At 42.3% G+C, this 21,405-nt stretch overlaps 1 protein-coding gene across 1 annotated transcript; it reads left to right on the top strand.

Moving 5' to 3' along the window:
• The first annotated feature begins 17,992 nt into the window (after window positions 1–17,992).
• On the top strand, window positions 17,993–20,487 carry LOC147451276 (uncharacterized). Its single transcript, XM_086520233.1, has 2 exons — window positions 17,993–18,298; window positions 19,687–20,487. The coding sequence occupies exons 1-2, from the start codon at window positions 18,056–18,058 to the stop codon at window positions 20,041–20,043; spliced, it is 600 nt and encodes a 199-aa protein (XP_086376359.1). The 5' UTR covers window positions 17,993–18,055; the 3' UTR covers window positions 20,044–20,487.
• Window positions 20,488–21,405: the final 918 nt, after the last annotated feature.

Here is a 21,405-nt window from a genome sequence, read left to right as displayed (position 1 = left end):
CACGTACTGGACATCTCTCAATGTATTGTTTGAAGCGAAGTGAAGCTTCCTTCACCTTTTCGTGTTCTCTCTGTTTAAAAGCATATATTTGTGAGACCGTATTGTGCTTAATCCCTCGTTTTGAGAATTCCTCAGCAAACTCTCTTAGCAAATGGTCAATGTCATGGAATCCCCCTATGTTCATTGGTTGAAACCATGTCAATGCAGTACCTTCTAGAGTAAGACCAAATCCCTCGTATTGTGTATGGAAATCTGTTATCTGCTCAGCTCTTAAGACTTGCTTAAAGAGTGACACATGTGCATACGGATCTCCTGAACCACCATACTTCTTTGGCATACACTTGGCTACTTGAGATGGTCTCATACGTCTATGATCTGCTACCAATCTCATTGCTCCTGTGTCTCGGCTAAAGCTTTCTCTAGCATCATGGACTTCATGGGTTACCCTTGTCGGTTCCTCTGCCCTGAATCTACTACTGGGAGGTAAATGTGATGGTTCCGCTTCAAACCTTGGACCTGGAGTGGTATAGGTGGGGATTGGAACTGCACTACCTCGATTCGTCTCCATTGACTCTCTGGAATGTAATGATCCCATTGGTCCGAGCTTCGAGTCCCAAGGTTGACTGAAAGAGTCAGCAACCTGAGTTCTTTGTCCTCCTGTTGTCATTGAGTTTTGCACTCCAGTTGTTGGTGCTGGTCTATGTGAGCTAGAAGTAACATAATACTGATGTAGTGGTCCCCCAAAGTATGTATATCCTTCTAATTCTTTCTTGCCCATTGTTGAGTATTGCCTGCCATACTTATCGTAAGCGGCAATTTTCACTTCCGATCCCTCTGTGTAGGTAAAGACATAGAGTCTTTTTTTGTCTGTCAACTCTCCGGTGTAGGGTTCTTCACATCTATAATAGAGATCTTGCTCCCCATTATTATATTTGTATAGCCCCACATAGATGTTATCAGTGTTGATCCTTGTAGTTTCATTCTCTCTTCTTAACCTCGCATCAGGGAAGTTCATTATTGGTGCTTTCTCCTCAAGTTCTTCATCTACTTTGGCTTTGGTGCCCATCAATCCCCACTTGTCCACAATGTTAGGGTTTAGGACTACCAAGTACATGGTACCCTCGTCATCTAGATATCTATCTCCGCTATAGCTCACAGGCACTAAGTCCTTGAACTCACTAGGTCTCTCTTCTATCTTTACACAATAGCGGTCCATTCCATCTTTGTAGATCTTGGCACCTTGCTCATTGTCGTACTGGTATTTTATGAACAATAGCTTCATTGTGGCGGAAGGGTTTGATGATCCTGCTGCCATATTTTCTCTGTTGTTCAGGTTCAAGTGTTCCAAGTTTTCGGTGAAAATCTCGTAAGATCTCTCCGAAGAAGTATCAGAGACACTTCCTTCAAAGATCGGCTCTAATGGTTGCACCCAACTTTGGTTTACACTTCCCTCGGTTGATATGACACTTGCTGGTTCCCCTTGTTTTGGTTGATTATTCCGGAGATTCCTGCCCGATCTCAAATTCATCAATTCCCCTAAAGGACTGTAACTTTTCCGTCTCGGCAATTTGTTTTCCCCAAGTTTTTGTGGTCAGAATTGATCCAAACTGATTGATACTTGGTCAATTGTTTAATCTTGTCAGTTGGACAACTTCTGTTTCATCAAGTGAGAATTTTGTTACTGTTATGCTGAAAAAGACATTATACGCGTATGATGTCTTTTTTCACAGAATTTGACTATTTTGGTTATGCTCACTCTCAGTGGCCCCTTTATGCTCTGTTCACTCACAAAATTCAGTTTGAACTCTGTTTGAGCAAGTTATGGCTAGTTCAGGCTTTTCTTGGCAATTTTCTGCTTTTGACTTGTTTTTGGGTCAATTGTGATCCAAATGGGATGAAACTTGAAATATAACCTCTAGACAGCTATTACAATGGATCTGTGTTAGCAAAGTATCAAAATATGTCCAAAATTAGGTCAAAGACATCATACGCGTATGATGTCTTTTTCATCAATTTGGGTCCAAACTTGATATTTATGCTTCCTACAGTGTTTGTAACAATCTTGTCAGGTCAGATATCAAAAATAAGCAGTGGATGTGCCAAAAGACATTATACGCGTATGATGTCTTTTGTCCCAGATTTTGACTATTTTTGGTTTTAAGCCTTCTCCAATGTTTATAATTGAGTTTCAAGTGTTTTTGTCAGGTTTGAATGTAAAAACAAGATTTGAATCCAAAATTTCCTATTCTTTGCGTTTCTTGGACTCCGACTTGTCTTTTTGGGTTTCTTTGAGTGTTAATGCTCTTGTTTTAAGTTGATCTTAGGGTAAAACCCCCCTTCTAAACACTCTGGCAATGTCAAATTTTCAATTTTAGTCTCTGTTTAGGTCCTAAGACATCATACGCGTATGATGTCTAAAGTTGCAGATTTCCAGTTTTTCAGCACAGAACTCTTCCAATAGCTCTTTTAAGTACTCAGCAACAATCAGTTACACAGAAAATTTTTCTGAACTTTGTTTATTGCATATTTCACTACCAAAGCGACTTTTTTAGTGATCTAACATGCAATCAAACACATCAAGCAAATAGAACACCAATTGATAGCTCTGGATCAGGATCAAATCAGGCCCTACCTAAGCTACTTCTAATCATAAAATGGATTTTTTGCAATTGAAAATATAAAGAGATTTACTACCACACAAGGAGTAGCAAATTCTTTTTATGTCAACAACCACTTAGACACCATCAAAAACAATCTAATTTAAGCTAAACTAAAAATACTGTCAACACGGAAGACCCAGGAATACCCCACTTCCTAGTATCTCTCGAGACCTTCGGAGTCCACCACTCCTAGATCTTTTCTAACTAAAGTATACAAAGTAGTTTATACGACTCACCTCGTAGGATTAGTCTAAGGTCACCTACTTAGGGCTCTCGTCCCCGGCAACGGCGCCAAATGTTACGGCGGTTACGCCGCTAGCGGAAGCTAAATAGCGAGAACTCAACCAACAACAGAATTTGTCAGACGAGGACAGAGCTTGACCCGCAGGCGCATGGAAACAACTAGGTGGGTGTCAAATCACCTACTCGACCTTCTAATGACAATCACTACTAAGGAAATCAAATCTAAGTTCTAAAATACACAAGTGACTGAAATCCGTACTACGAACGAATGCTATACGAAACAGGATCTAGAATCATTGAATCGATCTCAAACTCAAGGGGAAGTCTATACACTAGGTAAGAACAACACCCTAAAGACTTGAACTGTAAAATCAACCTATAACCACTCCGTGCGGTAAACGCGTATGAAGACAGGCCAAAAAATACAGGTGACCGAAACTTGATCCCGATGGTACTAATGTGTAGCTCTACTCGTTGTGGTTCTATAGATATGTTGCACGCTCTATTCCGACACACGAGTTGGAAGAAAACTCACACCGAAGCTCGTAGGAACTTACCACACATAGAAGCCGATAGCGCGCACTCTTGGTATCTGTGCGTAGCTCTCACCGTTGCTAGCACAATGGCGGTGTCGCTTCTCCAATGGCGGCCCCTTAGCCCGCGTAGCAAGAAGATAAGACTCTCTCTCTCTCTCTCTCTCTCTCTCTCTCTCTCTCTCTCTCTCTCTCTCTCTCTCTCTCTCTCTCTCAGACACAGTCACGGCGCTCAAAAACTCACTTTGATTAATAATTGAATCTCCCTTAGGTTACAAAACTTTGGCTTATATACCTCAGGCTTGGAGGTGAGAACATCTCTAATTATTTACATCAGCAGGTGAAATTACTTCGGGATTACAAGCTGGAAACTCAATTGAGTCCCGTTACTTAATGAATGGCTCAAATCAAAATTAATGTCGGAAAGACATTTATTACAATCAATGGTTACAAAATGATGGGTGTGAGCAAAAATGTGGGTGTGATCCTCTGCTGGCTCAACAATGAACTACTAAAGGAGATAGCTGAACTCAAACGAGTCAACCAGCTACTGAGAGAGGGAAGGGCGGAAACTCAAGTAGAGGCAGGCACTTCGGAGTAGCCTCAGATAGAAATACCCTTAGTATCATTTGCCGAAATGGAGACACAGTCCACAGTAGATTTGAGTGGCGAGGAAGATTTTCAGGTACCCATTATAGAAGAAGACACAGTGTCCATGGTCCAGCTCTCAAAGGCTGAAGAAGATGCACTAAAAGAAAAAGTTACACAAGAGGTAGATGAGTTGTGGAAGGCAGCAATGGATTGGAAGCTGAGAGTACTTCATTCTATCAATGTCACACAACTCACTCCCAATCAAATAAATACTCAATGGCACCAACAATCCCTGCCCTACCCTCTGATTAAAGTTGAGTTGCTGCAAGTGAAAGAAAGACTTTATACAGACATGCAAGTTGAGGACGCAAATAAAGACTACTCGAAGTGGAGGTTGAGCTGGTTGAACAAGAACCCCAGGTACTTGATTCTGTTCACGAGAGCACCTGTGGCCTTGCAAAAGGATCCAACCTTCTGTCTTGTACCAAGAGTAAGGACCTGGATAGCACATGAGGAAATGTCATGCCAAGGGTAGGACCAGGCACAACGGACATGCAGTCAAGGGGGTCCCTAAATTTAGAAGGCCAAGGGCCTATATAGGGCATGGCTAGGTGGTGATGAGCATGGTCCAGTCCCCTATGTTCTTACATTGGTATTAGAGCTTAGGGAGGAGGGGGGAAGCTATGGAGGGGGGAAGAAGTTGAGGTTTTGCATGACTTTGATTATCTCTCTCTCTCTCTCTCTCTCTCTCTCTCTCTCTCTCTCTCTCTCTCTCTCTCTCTCTCTCTCTCTCTCTCTCTCTCTCTCTCTCTCTCTCTCTCTCTCTCTCTCTCTCTCTCTCTCTCTCTCTCTCTCTCTCTATCTATCTCTATCTATCTTTCATGGCGCCCTGGGAGACCTCAAAGGTGTTGCGAGCTTGAACTGAGAGGATGCGTACATGGGACTTCCCCTTTGCAAGCTTGGCTGAAGGCGGGGTAGAGCCGCAACAGGAGAGAACCCTTAGTTCTACGGTGGCTCAAGGGGAAGAGCCGCGTGAAACATCCCCTGCACACATGCGGGCAGCACGGCGAGCAACATCAAATCGATTACAGTTAGGCTTTTGATGATCGTGCTGCGATGATGAACAAGGTTTGTCTCTACAACATGCAGGTTGGAGTGCCATAGGTGGAGATTCCCTGCATCCCATTGCGCTACGCATGCCGCTCAGAACGCCATCGCCAGTTTTTATTTTTATTTGTTTTTGTTTGTTGGGGGTTCACAAGTGGGCGGCCCAAGTTTGGAACCCTAATCCTAAGGGCCTTAGCCCACGGCAGAGACCGATAGATGACGCACGGCTCAGCAACTCAAAACGACTGATGGGTATGCCAAGCCTATCAAGGACATGGGCAACGACTGCTCAAGACTACTCAAGGCAGCATGCAGATTTCGAATTTCCTGTCAAGGAGGTATACAAATTTCTGAATTTTTGTCGACACAATTTTACCAAAGTGGTTTTTGACAGGGAAACTTCATTGAGTCGGTTATGCAGCATGCCAGATGTTTCTCAAGGGTATCAACAATATGAAGATATGCTTGAGAAACACACGCACAAACGCCATGGTCATCACGTTTGCCATTTCAGAATTCCAAAGGTTTTCTTAATCCCTATGTGAAGATATTTTGCAGACTTCTACGAATAGGTTTCAGAAAGTTACTTTTGAATGCAACGGCAAGGCCTGCTGTTAGTTCGGCTAATGGATCCGAAGTTGTTCGGCATGGCCGGATTGCTGATTGGCAAGGCCGATCCTAAAGACAATTCTCAGAAGCTGGCAATCAGCAATCACACATTCTAAGGATTTGAGAAAGATAGTACGCCTATTTTTCTCCAATCTTTAAAGACTGTTTTTTGTATTGGGACAAAGGAGCAAGGCTCATCGACAGCAGTTGCTCATGGCCACGAGTTGTATAACCAACTTGAGCATTGAATTGCTCACAAGTTTCCAATTTGTTTGCGCATCGGGCAAGGCCCTTGGCAGCAACAAGTAGAGCATCTCTTGAACCAAACAATAATGTCTGGAACATAATTTCTCAATTTTCTTCGTGATTGCAACTCATTCGGTTCTTATGACGGCAAGATTCGTCGGGTACGTGTGCTTAATGAGGTACGTAGTTGATTTTCTTTTTATTGTCATCTGCATAATTGGTTACACAATTCTGGTCGTATCTCTACATAAGGTAATGTATGAGACTGGCATGAGGCACTTAGCATACATATTTTGATCGTCGACCATGAATTGATGTAATAACAGCAGGGCTGTCAATTGCTTATGAAGCATTTGACCTCGATGGAGCATGTATCACCTCTATTGCATATCTCTAACATGCATCAAAGATGACGCACTTTCCCCATTCCAAGCACAGGCACGGCCTCTGACAATTCACATAAGCACTCAAATTTTGTTGCATACATTAATGGTAAGGGATTATTTTTTAATATCTCAAGGAGACATGCATGGCTGGGCCTCTTACTGGACTTGTTGAAGGAAGCAAGTTCCTCGGCATGGCCGACTCCTTGTCACGGTTTCTACACGCTGATGGAGGATGCTTACCACACAGTACTGGTTAATTTCAATTGAAATTGCTCGACACGATCGATTCTTTTTGTTATGATATCTACCGCCACATCTGTTGGCTCTCATACAACCATATTTACGTGAAGCAAGGCTTCAACTTACGACTCTTACATTGAGATTTTTCTCATTTGGGGTATGCTATGAGCACACGCCTTTGGGGAATTTCTCCATATGCCTGCAGGATATTTTATGCCAATTTTTTCTCGTGCAACAGAGATAGTTACGATCTACATTTGAGCGAGTTTCTCTTCCGACATCTCCAGACAACTCGTTACAACAGGATGACCAGGTTAGACCATGTTCAATATTGTTTATTTTTCCATGTTTATACATTTACATTGGAAATTGATGCTTTTGTGCAAAGCAAAGTTTTTTGACAGTTTTACATGAAGCAAGGCTTCTCCCTTGTGCCAAGGTACTGCCCAATGACTTGGAATCACAAGCAGTGGCACACAAGTTTGAAAAACTAGAAAAATAGGGAATATCACCTCACAGAATCCGTACCAGTTTAGACTGTGCAAGGCACTAATGGTTTTGGCTCTCACATTTGAGGCCATCACTCTCGCCAAGGGCTTAAAAATCTGTATGCGCTTCAGAGATTACACTTCTGCTATCACACCAGACACTCTGCCACGGACAAACTAAGTTCTAGATTGTTTAAATTTTTGGTTGCTGTCAACACACAATACCACTGAATAAATCTGGGACTTATTTCACAGGCAAAGTGCCATATTAAGTCATTTTTGTAAAATCATGACCCCATACATGGTAAGTGGGTCAAGCTACGGCTTGTATTTTCTGTTTCCTCTCTCGATGAGAGCGTTATACAAGCAGACTGTTGCATGCTTATAGGATAAGCTGCAAGTCAGACATAAAATGCGTTAGAATACACAGATTGGGCACAACATATACAAAACTCTTCACTTAAGGAAAGTTCCTCAGCCCAGCATTCTCTCTCTCTCTTTCTTATTTCTCTCCATAAATAATGAAAACTTTCTACGCAATTTTTGATACATGTCTTGCTTGGGAGTCAGCATGAGCCAAGGTGCTCTAACTCTCAGTTAGAAATTAGGTAAGACGTCCTCTACATTAGTCTTCATCGTTTCATCGATTGAACACTAATTGCCATAAGGGCTATGAGCCACACATGATGGCTAAGAGTCATTGTCAGATCTCAGGTATGACCCAACTGTTGGCATTCCTTGGGGGATTGTTCTTAAGATCGAACAAACTACCCACTGGACTACACAACGACGTTAATGGACAAGCAAGAGTCTTGTCATTACGGATATTTATGGTGTCATTTTTGCACGACACGATTTCAGTGTGACACTCGAGTCGAGTTTTTGATAACCATAAACTCAACTCAACTGATTTCTACCACTGATTTTAGATGCAACATACCGTTGCGACATCATGGCTCTCCATAAGAGCTAGGTTTTCACTTGTGTGGATCTCTTGCTCTCCCTCTAGCACTACGAGTGTCTATGGACGCATCGTTTTGGGGTAAGACCTCGCGGGTGCTTACTAAATCACCCCATAGGCATTGAGGATCACAGTTTGATCTATTTCCGTTATACTTTCAAGGAAATAATTCCTCAATCTACCACGCGGTAGCGAAAAAATTCAACTTTTCAAGTTGATTCTCATCATTTTGTACACAGTTAACTATGTTGGTTACCGTATCCAAAGGGTTTGGATTGCGAAGGCAACACCCAGGGTTTCCCATGCAATGTTGCTTGCTTTTTCACAGGTGGGAGACGTGCTCCTTTGCATTCAAATACGGGTAACTGAATTCTTAGTTCAGTCCCCAGGACCATGCCAAGGGCAGGTCGGAACAAGTATTTTGGGCAGTAGTGTCAAATGTACATTATGCTGTTATAAATCCACTTGTCGGATTTGATTTGGCACATGTTGTCACAATGGGATACAACATGGTCTAGGGACTCAAGGAGTTCGGTTTAGCCAGTGTGGCTCAATGAATGAGGGTCCCTCTCACTCCCGTTGTAGAGTGTTTGTAGTTACCTCCACACACAAGTACATCTTGTACTTGAAGGATGTTCTTTTTCCAAACATCCTTAGTTGAGACATATTCCACATGTGGTGAATATGAGTCTCTGGGACTCACACTGGCGCCCACTCTTTCAAATATGTGTCACGAAAAAGTCCCTAGGTGCTAGTCGCATCCGTTTTCTAGACCATTTTTAGCACAACATATCAGGAGCAATTTCATGGCCAAAAATTGTCAGATACTTAGAATGACTTGTTCAGGTACAAGTCCTACTAAACAACATTACATATGGTTGTTTATACATATAGCAAGGCTCTAAGTTGTTAATGAAAAATTTTCATTGTTTGTACCTAGAAGTGATCAATGTTTCACCTTCTATTCTGGTTCAGACGTTTCAGCAAGGCTTGCAAAAGATTGCAACTAAAAGTATTTAGTTTCTTTTTAGAACTATTTACATTCCTTTTTAATGTGTGCTAGGCGCATCACATTTGCCATAAATATTGGCAAGGATCACCATGGATATACAGGTTCAAATCTATTTTTTGTTAAATGCATGCACACTAGGTGTTATGGGCCCTAGTGTTTAGCAAAGGCTGATTTCGAACGGCATGCATATTCCCCAAGTTGTTGCATTATGAAGCATTTTGCACTCTATGTGCAGTATCTCTATGAGATTACTTTTGGGTCTACTAATCACCAATAGAGGTCATGGCTCGGTTTGGGTGTTTGTGGATTTTTCAAGTTAACCACGGTGGTTATTCCGGACATTGTTGGTTCCTCAACAATGTTACATGATATTGTGATTCCCATTTACTAGTCATCTGGGAAGACTGTATGTAAACCATGAGGAAACACACCTCGGTACTGTCAGTTATCCAAGGGGATAGGCAGATTACAAAGTGTAATCTTGTGTTGAAGGATATGCAAAGTGTGTATGTTAGCACCAAGCGATTCAATCAGTAAGAATTTATTGCTCTACTTGGAGTTTGCTTACCATAAATTAAAGCATGTTTACGACTAGGTGTAGTCTCTTCATGTATACATCAAGTTTTCAACCTTGAATACTAGTTATGGTGGGGTTGTTTACTGCTAGAATTGGAAAACAAGTCAAGGACTTAAAATTGACTGATGAATTATGTTAGCAAGTTACTTTCATGGAAAGTGAAAAGAGGTACTCTTTAGGGTACATCTGTGTGATAACTCGTTTTGCATACGCATGTGTGTTCTAAATGGAGTCTAGGAATCAGCAACACAAGATGATTGCAAATGGACAACACTGTGAAAAATCAAGATGTTCCTCTTGGTTTCATTGAACCTCCTACTGAACTGTGTTCCGATCAACCAAACAGTTGGATCCATGAAGCATGCCACTATAGAAAACATCAGTGTATCATCACTCTTGTTTTTGAGGACGAAAAACGCTTCTCCAAGGGGGGAGTAATGTCATGCCAAGGGTAGGACCAGGCACGGCCAAGGGCCAAGACGGACATGCAGTCAAGGGTGGTAATGAGCATGGTCCATTCCCCTCTGTTCTTACATGAGGCACTACTAAAGAAGCGACCAACTTGGTTGAATTACCCCAGATTGCCTGCTCCAGAAAAGGGACCAACGACTGAAGAATACATGGTGAAAACCCTAAAGGGCGCCATGTCATTCTTTAAAAGTCTACCAAATTTGTCATGTGCTATGCTATATAAGATCTGCCAAATGCTGCTCACATGCATCAAAGTCTTCAATGAGCCAGAGCAGGCAGGCACCCCTTGGATGTCATTCCTCGAGGGTAACAAAGGTTTGTGCTATGATCTTAGTGGCCAACCTTCCGAAGAAGTCCTCTATGGCTTCTATGCCAGATGCATGTTTCTACCTTCTCACAATATGCTGGCATTTAAGGAAGTGTTCTACACGGGATTCTTCACTTGGCGAACAAAGATATTTGTGCTAGTGATCAGCAATCTGACCTCAAGGTTTGTAGGCTACTCAGTAGTGGAGCTCAAAAATAGAGTAACTATGCAATTTTTGCAAGTGCCAGATAAAGAGAGGAAGATCAGATACCAAAAGGCACTAACAGCGCTTAAAGACCGCCTCACTAGCCGTCAACTTGAAGACTACTTCAGTCCATAAAGCTGTGTCAAGGGATGACACAGGCGAGGAGGGGAGGAATGTTAGCAGCAAGCTAACACGGATACCACAGATACCATTTTTTGGAGTTCTCATTGTAAAACACTTATTATTTTTTATGAATCGGGAATATTGTAACTAATATTTTCTCATATAAACTTTGTAATTGATGAGCTGGAGCTACAAGCTTCCAGATTGTATCAACCTATCATTACCCATCTTTGGTAGAACTCCCAGATTATTAGTTTTGACCACCAAAAACCTTGGCTAAGGTATAAAAGCCAATTTTTGTAAGTTATAATTAAAAAGTTTTGGATAATGAAATACAGAGCGTGAGCTAATGGCACTCACCTCTCTCATTCTTGCGCTTCCTACTCCCTCCCCGGTTGTCACATTGCAGTCGCGTTTGTTGCATTGCAACCGCATGTAAGAGTTCTACGCATTGACGAAACACATCACAGTATTTCGTAGCTTTTGGTGTCGTCCATGACCCGTGGCCTAATTTCATCATAACTAGGAATTTACACTTCAAAATAAAAAACTAAGCATAGGCGGGATATTGGGGCATCATTGCTAAGCATTTAGGTGCATTCTGGGTCAAAAACTAGGTCAAAAATCCACTGATGTTAATAATCACGATTTTGGCACTAGACCTAAAGTGGGGCTTGAGACCATAGGCATGTGTGCTTAGATCTTATAAACTTGTCCTAGAAGTTTCGTTACGTTTGGATGTCATTTGATGCTGTAACGGATGTGATTTATTTGTTGATGAGCTACTGGCTTTTGGTGATTTCAGTCACTTGAGTGTAGCTTGAGTTAGATGAGAGTTGTTAGTTGTTTTCCGAGAGATTGACAACCTCTTGTAGCCTCTATACACTAGGTGAGTCATCTTCATCCCATGGATTGACAATTTAATCGTGGTTCTCACTAATACTGCAATAAGATAGGATAGTGAGGTTAGACACGCGTCCCACAATAACCTTGGTTTTGAATCCATTCACGATCAGCCCGCTATGTAGGCAAAAGCGTTCCAAGACACTCATAAGCTTTTGTGCATCTTCTAAGGTATGTGCTAAGAGCACTACATCATCGGCATAAAGCAAAAGCATGATCACCGCATTTCGGATCTTAACCTCTTCTATGACTTCTTGTTACATAAAATCAAGAACCATGCATTCCAATTCATCAATGAGTAGCCCAAAGAGGCTTGGGGAAAGTGGGCATCCTTGTTTGACACCAATGGTGCTTGCAAAAAAATCTAAAATTCCATCTCCCATACGTAGTCGACATATCACTTTTGGTAGATGCGAAAGACTGCATGCATAAATTCTCTTGGTACTTGAAGGCTTTGCATACGCCTCCAAAGATTTCCTCGCAGTACCATGTCAAAATCTTTCTTGAAATCCACAAAGCAACAATACAACTTTTTTCCTTTCAATCAAGACGCTTCCATAAGAACTCGAAGAGTGACAAGGTGATCAATAGTGCTATGATGCTTTTGAAAACCTGCTTGGCCTAGCGCACGTTTGCCATTCTTTTCAGCCCATTCACTTATCTTCATCTCCATGATACATCCAAATAACTTTGCCATCAAAGAACCAACCATTATAGTGCGATAGTTGTTCACATTGTTTACATATCCTCCTTTTTGCAAAGGTTTGATCCAATTTTCACTCCAATCATGAGGCATGCCATGCTGAAGTGCAAGGTTAAACATATCGCATATCCAATATCGTGTTTTCTTGCTTGTCCATTTAATCATTTTAGCCTTGATACATTGAAGGTCCCCTGCCTTGCGAGTAGCAAGTTTCTCAAGCGCGCAACGTACATCTTCAATGGTAAAGAAGGAAGGCATAAACGGAAGGGAGCCAACACTCCATCTTATCAACATTGGGTTGCTCATAGAGGTTCTTGCAATGCATATACATATCCTTAAGAGTCAAGTCACTAAAGCTCTCAACACACTTGCCTTTTAGATTTTGCCAAAACTTGCCACATGCATGTGCTTTCTCTTGCGCTAAAAGAAGTTTTTTTTTACTTCCCACCTTCTCCTCTTTTTTTGAACAAGTGCTTTGTATGTGTGTGAACGTTCCAATTAACCTTCCTTGTCTTTGCTTGCATCCAACCTTATCAAGTGTTTTCGGGCTTTGACTACATTCCATGTCGAACCATTTCTTCTTGGTGCTACCCTTCTTAGCTCTTTTGCAAGACATGTGTTTCACCAAAAAGAATTCCTTCGCACAAGAGCAAATTACTTCTTTGAAAACTTTCCACTTGCATCTAATGTTGGGCTCTCTTGATTTTCTATCATGCTTAACATTTGGTCCATCATATCAGCATATATAAGTACTCGTTTGAAGTCTAGATGTAGGTACAAATGATTCACATCATGATTGGAGGCTACATGCTCGAGTCTTTTACCACACTTGACGTCAATACATAGCATCCTATGATCCGATTCTGGATTCCATTCACCAAGTGTAAAGCTTTGTATGCATTCTAGAGTGGCTTCCGAAAACAACATATAGTCAATCACACTATCACCATTGTGCTTTCTACATGTAAAGTCATTGGTGCCTTGCCATAAAGATACACCGTTTGCAATGAGCATTCCGGTACTATTGCACATATGTAGAAGTGACTTTCCATAGTGATCCAATTCTTTTGCATCATTAGAACTTTGATTATACATGTATGAGTCATCCATTCTTCTTGAGACATGCGGTATGTCGACTTGTTATGTGTCGTGTTGTAACGTATTTGTGCGAGCATTCATGTCTCCAAAGACAATGACTTCACCTTGGTCCTTGTAATGAGCGATGTCTTCCTCTAGTTCAACAAAGGGCTGATTTCTAACCAAATCCAAGCAAGCATAAAAGTTGGAGTCATAGTGAGGAATGTAGCAACCAACTACAAACATGACTTGACCATTGGGTGGGTTGATTTTTAGCCATAAGTAGCGTTTATACTTATCTTGTTTGACAATGGAAACATCTTTCAAACCCTTTCTGATCATACATGCTACGCCTCCTTGGCCTCTACGTTGCTTTGCATTTTTGGTCCACATCAAAGAATGCACATCATATTTGTCAAATCCAAGAATTCGTTACGCATCATGCTCCCATGTTTCAACAAGAAGTATCACATCGGAGTCATTGGTAAGCTCATCAATGCCAATTCCCGCATTCCATGGATATCCGTTACAATTCCAAAATCTTATTCGCAAGCGTGATTTGGTATCATAGATCACGTGTCCCTATTTGTTGGGAGGACTTGCATCCTCCTCAAGTGACTTTTCTTCTTGAGATGACACCTTGACCTTCTTGGTTCTTTCCTCATATGCTTTGCGACGTACATTTTGTTGCATAAGAGTGCGATCCTCATATACATTATAACCCGTTCCTTTGAGGTAGATCCGACTATTGTCAAGGATGATCTTTCTCTTTAGCTCATCAGCCATGGTACATAAAATAGGTCTTTCTCCCAAGAGAGGGACTCCTTGTTTTCCAACTCGATGTGCACCATAAGCCATGATTCCATACATGCCAAAGTATGTAGCAAAAAACTCTTCAATAGCAACCGCAAGAGATTGGGGTGTTTCCATGCTTTCCTCCTTGATTCCGCGAATGACGATGTTCTTTGAGCGTTCTTGCCATTCTTGCAATTCTTGAGTGTCCATATTCTCTACATTCTTTGCTTGGACAACGGCTTGTGTGATAGGAGATGTAGAAACCATATTATCCTTACTATATCAGCCCATGATTTGGATGCATTTCTCATCTCACATACATCATGTTGTATTGTATCTATCGTTTCCTCTTTCAATACATGATCACTCTCAACTTTGCTCAAGCACTCTTTCAATACATTCATGTCCACAAGAGAGCGCTTACATTCTTGAACTTCATTCTCAAGATGCACCAAGCGTGTTTTTTGCACTTAAAGAACCTTCTTGAGGTGCTCATTCTCCACAACAAGAACTCTTAAAGTGCCATTCTCCATTGCAAGTGTGCGCAACTCTTCACCTTGCTTGTTGACGGTTTCTTGTGATGAGATCAGCCGTTGTTGTAGATGATGTGGTTGGATTAGCATCCAAATTCCTTGGAGTTTTTGCATCATTTTCCATGGCGAGTGTGGATTTTCCACCCTTGCGATTTTTGTCCGACATTGCCTTCAAGTCGGCAACAAAAACGCAAAGTTTTGATAGTTTTTTTCAATTATGAGATGCTATTACAGCAAAGCCTTCCATTGCTCAGAAAAAATATGTCTTTACATCAATGCATAGAGGGATTCTCACTCTTCGGTTGAGGCTATAGATCACCTAAATCGGAGTTCAAATGAAGAAGTTATGATCAAAAGAGTGAAGTTGTCTACTAGGTCAAAAAACGGCTGAGAGAGAGAGAGAGAGAGAGAGAGAGAGAGAGAGAGAGAGAGAGAGAGAGAGAGAGAGAGAGAGAGAGATTTTGCAAGCATATTGCTTGCCTCATGTTGGGTGGCCACAATATGCAGCAGAGATATCTCATCGAGAATTACTGCTTGCCTATGTTGTCGCAACTGCTAAGGCAAGAAGCTCTGTGTGTGTGTGTGTGTGTGCACAGTTGGGGGCATGGCCACCCCGTCCTGTATCAGCTCAAGGACATGCTGCATGTCTCTAGGTACAAACAAACCATAATTATCTCAAGCCACTTGACATATGAGTGATACAGCTTGCCTGACATACATAACCCGACTATTGATGGTTTAGACGATGGAGATTTTGATTGCTGGTGCATGATGCAACGGCCTGGATTCGAAGATGCAGGTGAGCAACATGCAACAACAAAGGAGGAAAATAGCAAGGCCTGCTAAGCGTGAGCCGTGTGGGGAGGGGGGGGGGGGGAGAGAGAGAGAGAGAGAGAGAGAGAGAGAGAGAGAGAGAGAGAGAGAGAGAGAGAGAGAGAGAGAGAGAGAGAGAGAGAGAGAGAGAGAGAGAGAGAGAGAGAGAGAGAGAGAGAGAGAATTTCGACGAGTCCACATTGCAAGCAAAGGTGGTCAATTTGGACATGAGCAAGGAAGCCGTCGAGGGACCCAGAATTCTACTTGGTTGAGGGAATGGGAGGTGAACGGAGAGAGAGAGAGAGAGAGAGAGAGAGAGAGAGAGAGAGAGAGAGAGAGAGAGAGAGAGAGAGAGAGAGAGAGAGAGAGAGAGAGAGAGAGAGAGAGAGAGAGTGACAATGCCAAGGACGACAAGCACAAATTCCTAGGGAATCTGCCTCTCTCTCTCTCTCTGTGCTGTGGATCGGTCATCATGGAAGGTCGGGATGGCCACCCCGAGACCCCAATATGGTTGCACAAAGAGAACTTGCACCTTCTCTTTCACGTCTAGACATGCCAAAATGGTGTGTTGCCAAATTGGAGACTAAAAGATAGAACATGCAAGAACCGATTGGGCACCCTCGCGGATGTATAAGCATGGTAGGCATGAAGAGAGCATGACAGAGAGGATGAATATAGAAGGGATCATAACCACCTTCACCTGCTCCTACTGTTGTAGTTGCACTTCTATTCCCTGCTCTTTCACTCTCACCTATCGACTAACCAAGATTGTGCGATGCCAGAGTGATGACCTTAACACCGAGACAAAGGTGATGGAAAGACTCACATAGAGCGTATATTCTATGTATCCTATTACGAGGGAGCGATTCCCGCTTCCATGTGGTCGCCCATCCCGTCTCCTGCATAGTGTGTTACAGCTGCACGGTGCTCGATCTCCCAGAGAAGGTGCTGGCATGAAGCGGGCTACTTTTCAGGTAACCCACTGTCCACGTGCCGATTTATGCTGAGTTCGACAAACTTCTCGCTAAGTGTAGAGAGAGAGAGAGAGAGAGAGAGAGAGAGAGAGAGAGAGAGAGAGAGAGAGAGAGAGAGAGAGAGAGAGAGAGAGAGAGAGGGCACAAGCTGAGGCATCACTTAGCAAGTAAAATGAAAGAGAGAATCTCCTATGCATATTCTCTTGGCTCTCTAAACGCGTTCACTCCATTTGCTTTTGCTTGTGCTGGCCCATGGCACATGCATTGAAGCTCTCTCTCTCTCTCTCTCTCTCTCTCTCTCTCCCCCTCCCACCCCCCCCCCCCCCCCCCCCCCCCCCCCCTCCACGACATTCCTTCTTGCAAATAATTGAATGGATTCTAGAGAGCAAAAAGCTTGAGGGTGTCCGGAGTTGACTCACCGAGAGGGTAAAAGAAGAAGAAGAGAAGAATTGCTCTCTCTCCCTCTCTCTCTCTCTCTCTCTCTCCCCCCCCCCCCCCCCCACCTCCACGACATTCCTTCTTGCAAATAATTGAATGGATTCTAGAGAGCTAAAAGCTTGAGGGTGTCCGGAGTTGACTCACCGAGAGGGTAAAAGAAGAAGAAGAGAAGAATTCTATTGCTGAAGATGCAACAAGGCTGTTGGAGATGAATCATTATGCTTCCAATTGTTGGGAGGAACCCAAACTATGGAGTCATTAATGGTGACCCTTGCTGTGATTCATTGAAGTGCGGAAGAAGATGAGTGGAGTGATATAGCAGAAGACTTCCATTTGGGAGCGGTGTAGGCTTTATCATGTGCTCGAATAGGAGGTAGACATATACGATAGAAGACTTTCTCTGCTTGGCTGGCAACAATGAAGGCTTCATGTATAGTATAGAAGATGTGGGTGGGTTCTGTCCTTTTGTAGCCTAGGTTAATTTTTGGATGTGGTTGATCGAGAGCTTTTGGAGCCACGATAGTGAACATAGGTGTAGAAAGAAAGAGGCGAGGTGGTGGAGAGTGGGCTGGATGGGGAGCTGGGGAGAAAGAGAGAGTCCCCTCTGTGCCATTTGGTTTTTCTTCTATAGAGTCTAGCGTTACCCCATGATGAGCCTTGCTCTACTCTTTGGTCATTGTTATGCTATGCTATGTCAGCACCCTCTACACCTCATAAAGGCTTTGTCCCTAAAACTGCTACTTACAAGCTTTCACTCGCTCGATTGGTGATGACAATTATTGTTTTTTTGGTCTCCCAACATCAGTAGTGAATCCCACCAATAGGTTGCACCACCACACTCCAACCACCAATAGAGCTAACCAATTGATAAGAACGAACGAGACTGCGGAAGGCGGGTCGTGTGAGCTCGTCCTTTCAAACCGAGGAGGGTTTGAAACCGGCTCAATAAACTACTTTGTCCGAGTGGGCTGCAAGCAACCTGTTAATATTGGACATCTGACCAAATTTGTAACGTTGAAGAGAGAGAGAGAGAGAGAGAGAGAGAGAGAGAGAGAGAGATATGGCGAGCGGAGCAGCAACAGCAGGCGATGGTCCTAGGGAAAAGAAAGGAAGGAAAAGGCCAGCACGAGATTCCAAGGAAGGAGGAGGCCACATTGGCTGGGCTGACAACGTGGATCGCCTTCTTGATGCCTCTCCCGCTTTGGTCACCGCTCTCCGTGCTGCGTTCATCAGATACCAGGATCCCCGTTCCGTCACCATCCCTCCTACTTCGCTTCTTCCAGCCTTGCAGCTATTTTTTCAGGTCAGCCCCAGGCACGCAGATCCTTCCGCATGTTATGTGCTCCATGCTTGCAAATCTCTCTGCATTTCCATCCGCTTGTCTACTTTATGTCTAGTAACGACACTTTGTGACATGGCACATGCTGGTGACATTTCTGTGTCCGTGAAGTGCTAAGGTTTTTCAAGTCATCTGGTGATTGTAACAGTCAATCTTAACACCAAATTCTGACATATCTTAGATTTCGGGAAGAGACACACATTTGCAGATCCTCAATTAGATATTGTTGGCCATCCTTCTTTCAGTATCTTGTATTGCTGGTTGCACATTTGCCTTTTGTTTAAAGTTGGAGATTGAAATAATACTTGGCTGGTCTTTTGGATTAATTTTAAGGCCCATCTGGTAGACTGGTTGTCATGAATCATCAATGCATTGAAAACGTCCTTCATCAGTACCCCCGTATATCTGATATCGATAATACGAAGTTGACACGCACAACGCTTGATCTAAAAATGGTAAACCATGTGTCTAAGATGGCCCTCCAAATCATTCATACAGCAGCTAGTTAATTTGCAAGGCACAATGCTTTAATCACCAGAAGCACTAACTAAATGTGCCAAAAATCATTCAAAGGCAATGTTTCAATGTGTAAGGTAACTCAACGTTCATAAGTTAGCAACAGGAGGAACAAATGCATAAACTTTTCAATTAAAATTGAGGTAGAACAGCGAGAGTTTTTTGAAGCTAATAGTTATGTACAAGGCTGATTCTTGTTTCCTAATAATGCAACCATGGATTTCCTGTTGTTACCAACCTCTTCAAGTTGAGTAACCTCATTTGGAATCCTTGTATTGCAGAATGACATTACACCCTAAGTTGTAGACAACTTGTCTATGAATGATTTTAGGGCTCATCTTGTTGGTAGACTTCACCAATTTATGGTCGAAAGTGTGGCCACCTTGTCATTCCAGTGAAAGGTTTATGTGTTCCACATGTCTTTTAGAGTCCTTGCATTGCTCCTTGCAAAATAACTAGCTGGTCTCTGGATAATTTGGGGGATCATCATAGACATAAGGATTACCATTTTTAGATTCAGTGTTGTGGAATGATGCTGTTCTATTTTTTGCTGATAAATATTTAGAGCGGGGTTTGAAGGCTTGTCATGTGCTCAGGTTTTACTGGAAAATAATAGCGTTTATGATTTTATTCAGCTTCTGAGATGCTTGCAATGTTTGTGGTGTATGATCTCATCACCATGCATCATGACGTTTCTGGTGGTCAATATTACGTTCTTCATAGATTAGAATCATTATAATCAGCCGATACCATTGTTTTATGAGGTTTTCTAGATGTAAGATTTTGATAATCGTTGTACTACTTGTTGTTTATTAACTTCTCTGTCTTAACTGTAGAGAGGAATGGAGGAGATGAACCACACAGCAGGGAAAATTTTTTACAGGCCAGTGACAAAGGATGATTTAGATGCTTTGGCAGAAGAGGATCCTAGTCTGGGCATTGACCAACCCACTGATATTGAAGATTTTGGTGCAATTGCGAAGAAGGTTGGAAGGCGTATTTTGGTGGAACGAGGAAAGCGCTTGGGGTTGTTTGTGATTGGAGGTATTGTGGTTGTTCATGCGGTGAAAGGCATAGCAAAGCGACTTCCCATTGTAGGGCCTGCTGCTGACATTTTTCTGAGCTTAGTGCCAACTATCTTAGTTGGGCCTGCAGCTGGTGTAGCTGGAGCATTGTACACAACTGGAGCATAGGTTCTGATTAAAGAGAACCGGCCTTAATGACTTCTTATCAAAGAGAAACGAGCTTTCATGGTGTGACCAGCTATGTAGATTACCTATGAAATTGCAGTACGCGAAACTTCAACATTGTCAAATTTTCAGACGGTGGTGTTCAAAATGGCCCGGAAAAGCAGAGCTGTGCTGTAGTTGGCAGCAGGACCTTGCTCATGACAAGTGATGATGGTTGTGTTGAAGACCAGGAGTGCGAAACATGGCTTTGTGTTTGCTGTACATACAAAGATAGTGTTTCCCTGTGAAAACCAATCTACTCTGTTTTCCACTAGATAGGATGTGAGTTTCTTTGAATTGTGCAATCTCTGTAATATCAATTTTTTGCACATACTGGCTAGTCTGTTGTATTTCATTTTATTGAATGTTAAGAGGGATTGCTTATAAGGTTTGAGACAATAGCTAAAAGGGTTTGCATTTATTGAAGCTTATAAATGTGTCGGAAAGAGAAGGTATTGGTTATCTTGCTGATAATGAATCTCAGCTGATGCAATTCTTTCTGATTGTCGATTTCGCAGAGTCTATTCTGCAGTATGTTGTTTCAGATTGCTGTAGCATGCAGATCTGTTGGGATGGGGGTTTGCAAGTATACAGTGATGTGAGTTGTGGGGTAGTAAGGTAATTGGCATTTCCCACATTTATACTTGCGGCAAGTACTTTTATGGTAATTGCCATTTCCCACATTTATACTTGCAGCAAGTACTTTATGTTGTATGGTGTTTCAGATATACTATAGCATGCATTTCTGTGTTGGATAACATTACGATTGAGTATAATGTGCCTTGATGTGACTATGAGAGCTACCCTCATTTGGAGGGTGGTAAGTTTCAAATTTATTTGTGCACTATACTAATGCCAAAGAATGGGTTTGCTAGGGCCTTTTCTCCATTAATGTACAAGATGCCCCACATTTGGTGCTACTAATTTCTGCTACTTTATGCACTCTTTTAAGTCTCAACAGGTGATATTTAAAGTACCGTATCACTCTTTTCTTTATGCTTCAGTCGAGAATGTTAATTTTCCTCATAATGACTTCTTTTAGCATCAAGGTTGGCTGACATAAGTATTGTTTTGCAATAACAAATCTGCTGTGCAGGCAAAAATAATGACATAACACGCTTATTTTTGTGAACCTTTCATGGCTAGTGCCCCTGACAACTAAAGCCTATTTGCCTCCTCTCACTCGTTTAGTTTTTGGGTCCTCCCCAAGTTGCTCCGACTGCCTCATAAACTTCACTTTCAGCCACATGGACCAGCTATTTATCTGGCCCTTCAATATTGTTGAACCCTCCTTGCAGTCACATCGGCTAAACTAATGCGCTAAAA

This window comes from Adiantum capillus-veneris, chromosome 9, assembly GCF_014529385.1.
Source record: "Adiantum capillus-veneris isolate H3 chromosome 9, ASM1452938v2, whole genome shotgun sequence".
NCBI classification, from domain to species: Eukaryota; Viridiplantae; Streptophyta; class Polypodiopsida; order Polypodiales; family Pteridaceae; genus Adiantum; species Adiantum capillus-veneris.
Note: the sequence above shows the minus strand (reverse complement) of the source record. Positions and strands in the feature narration are given on the sequence as shown.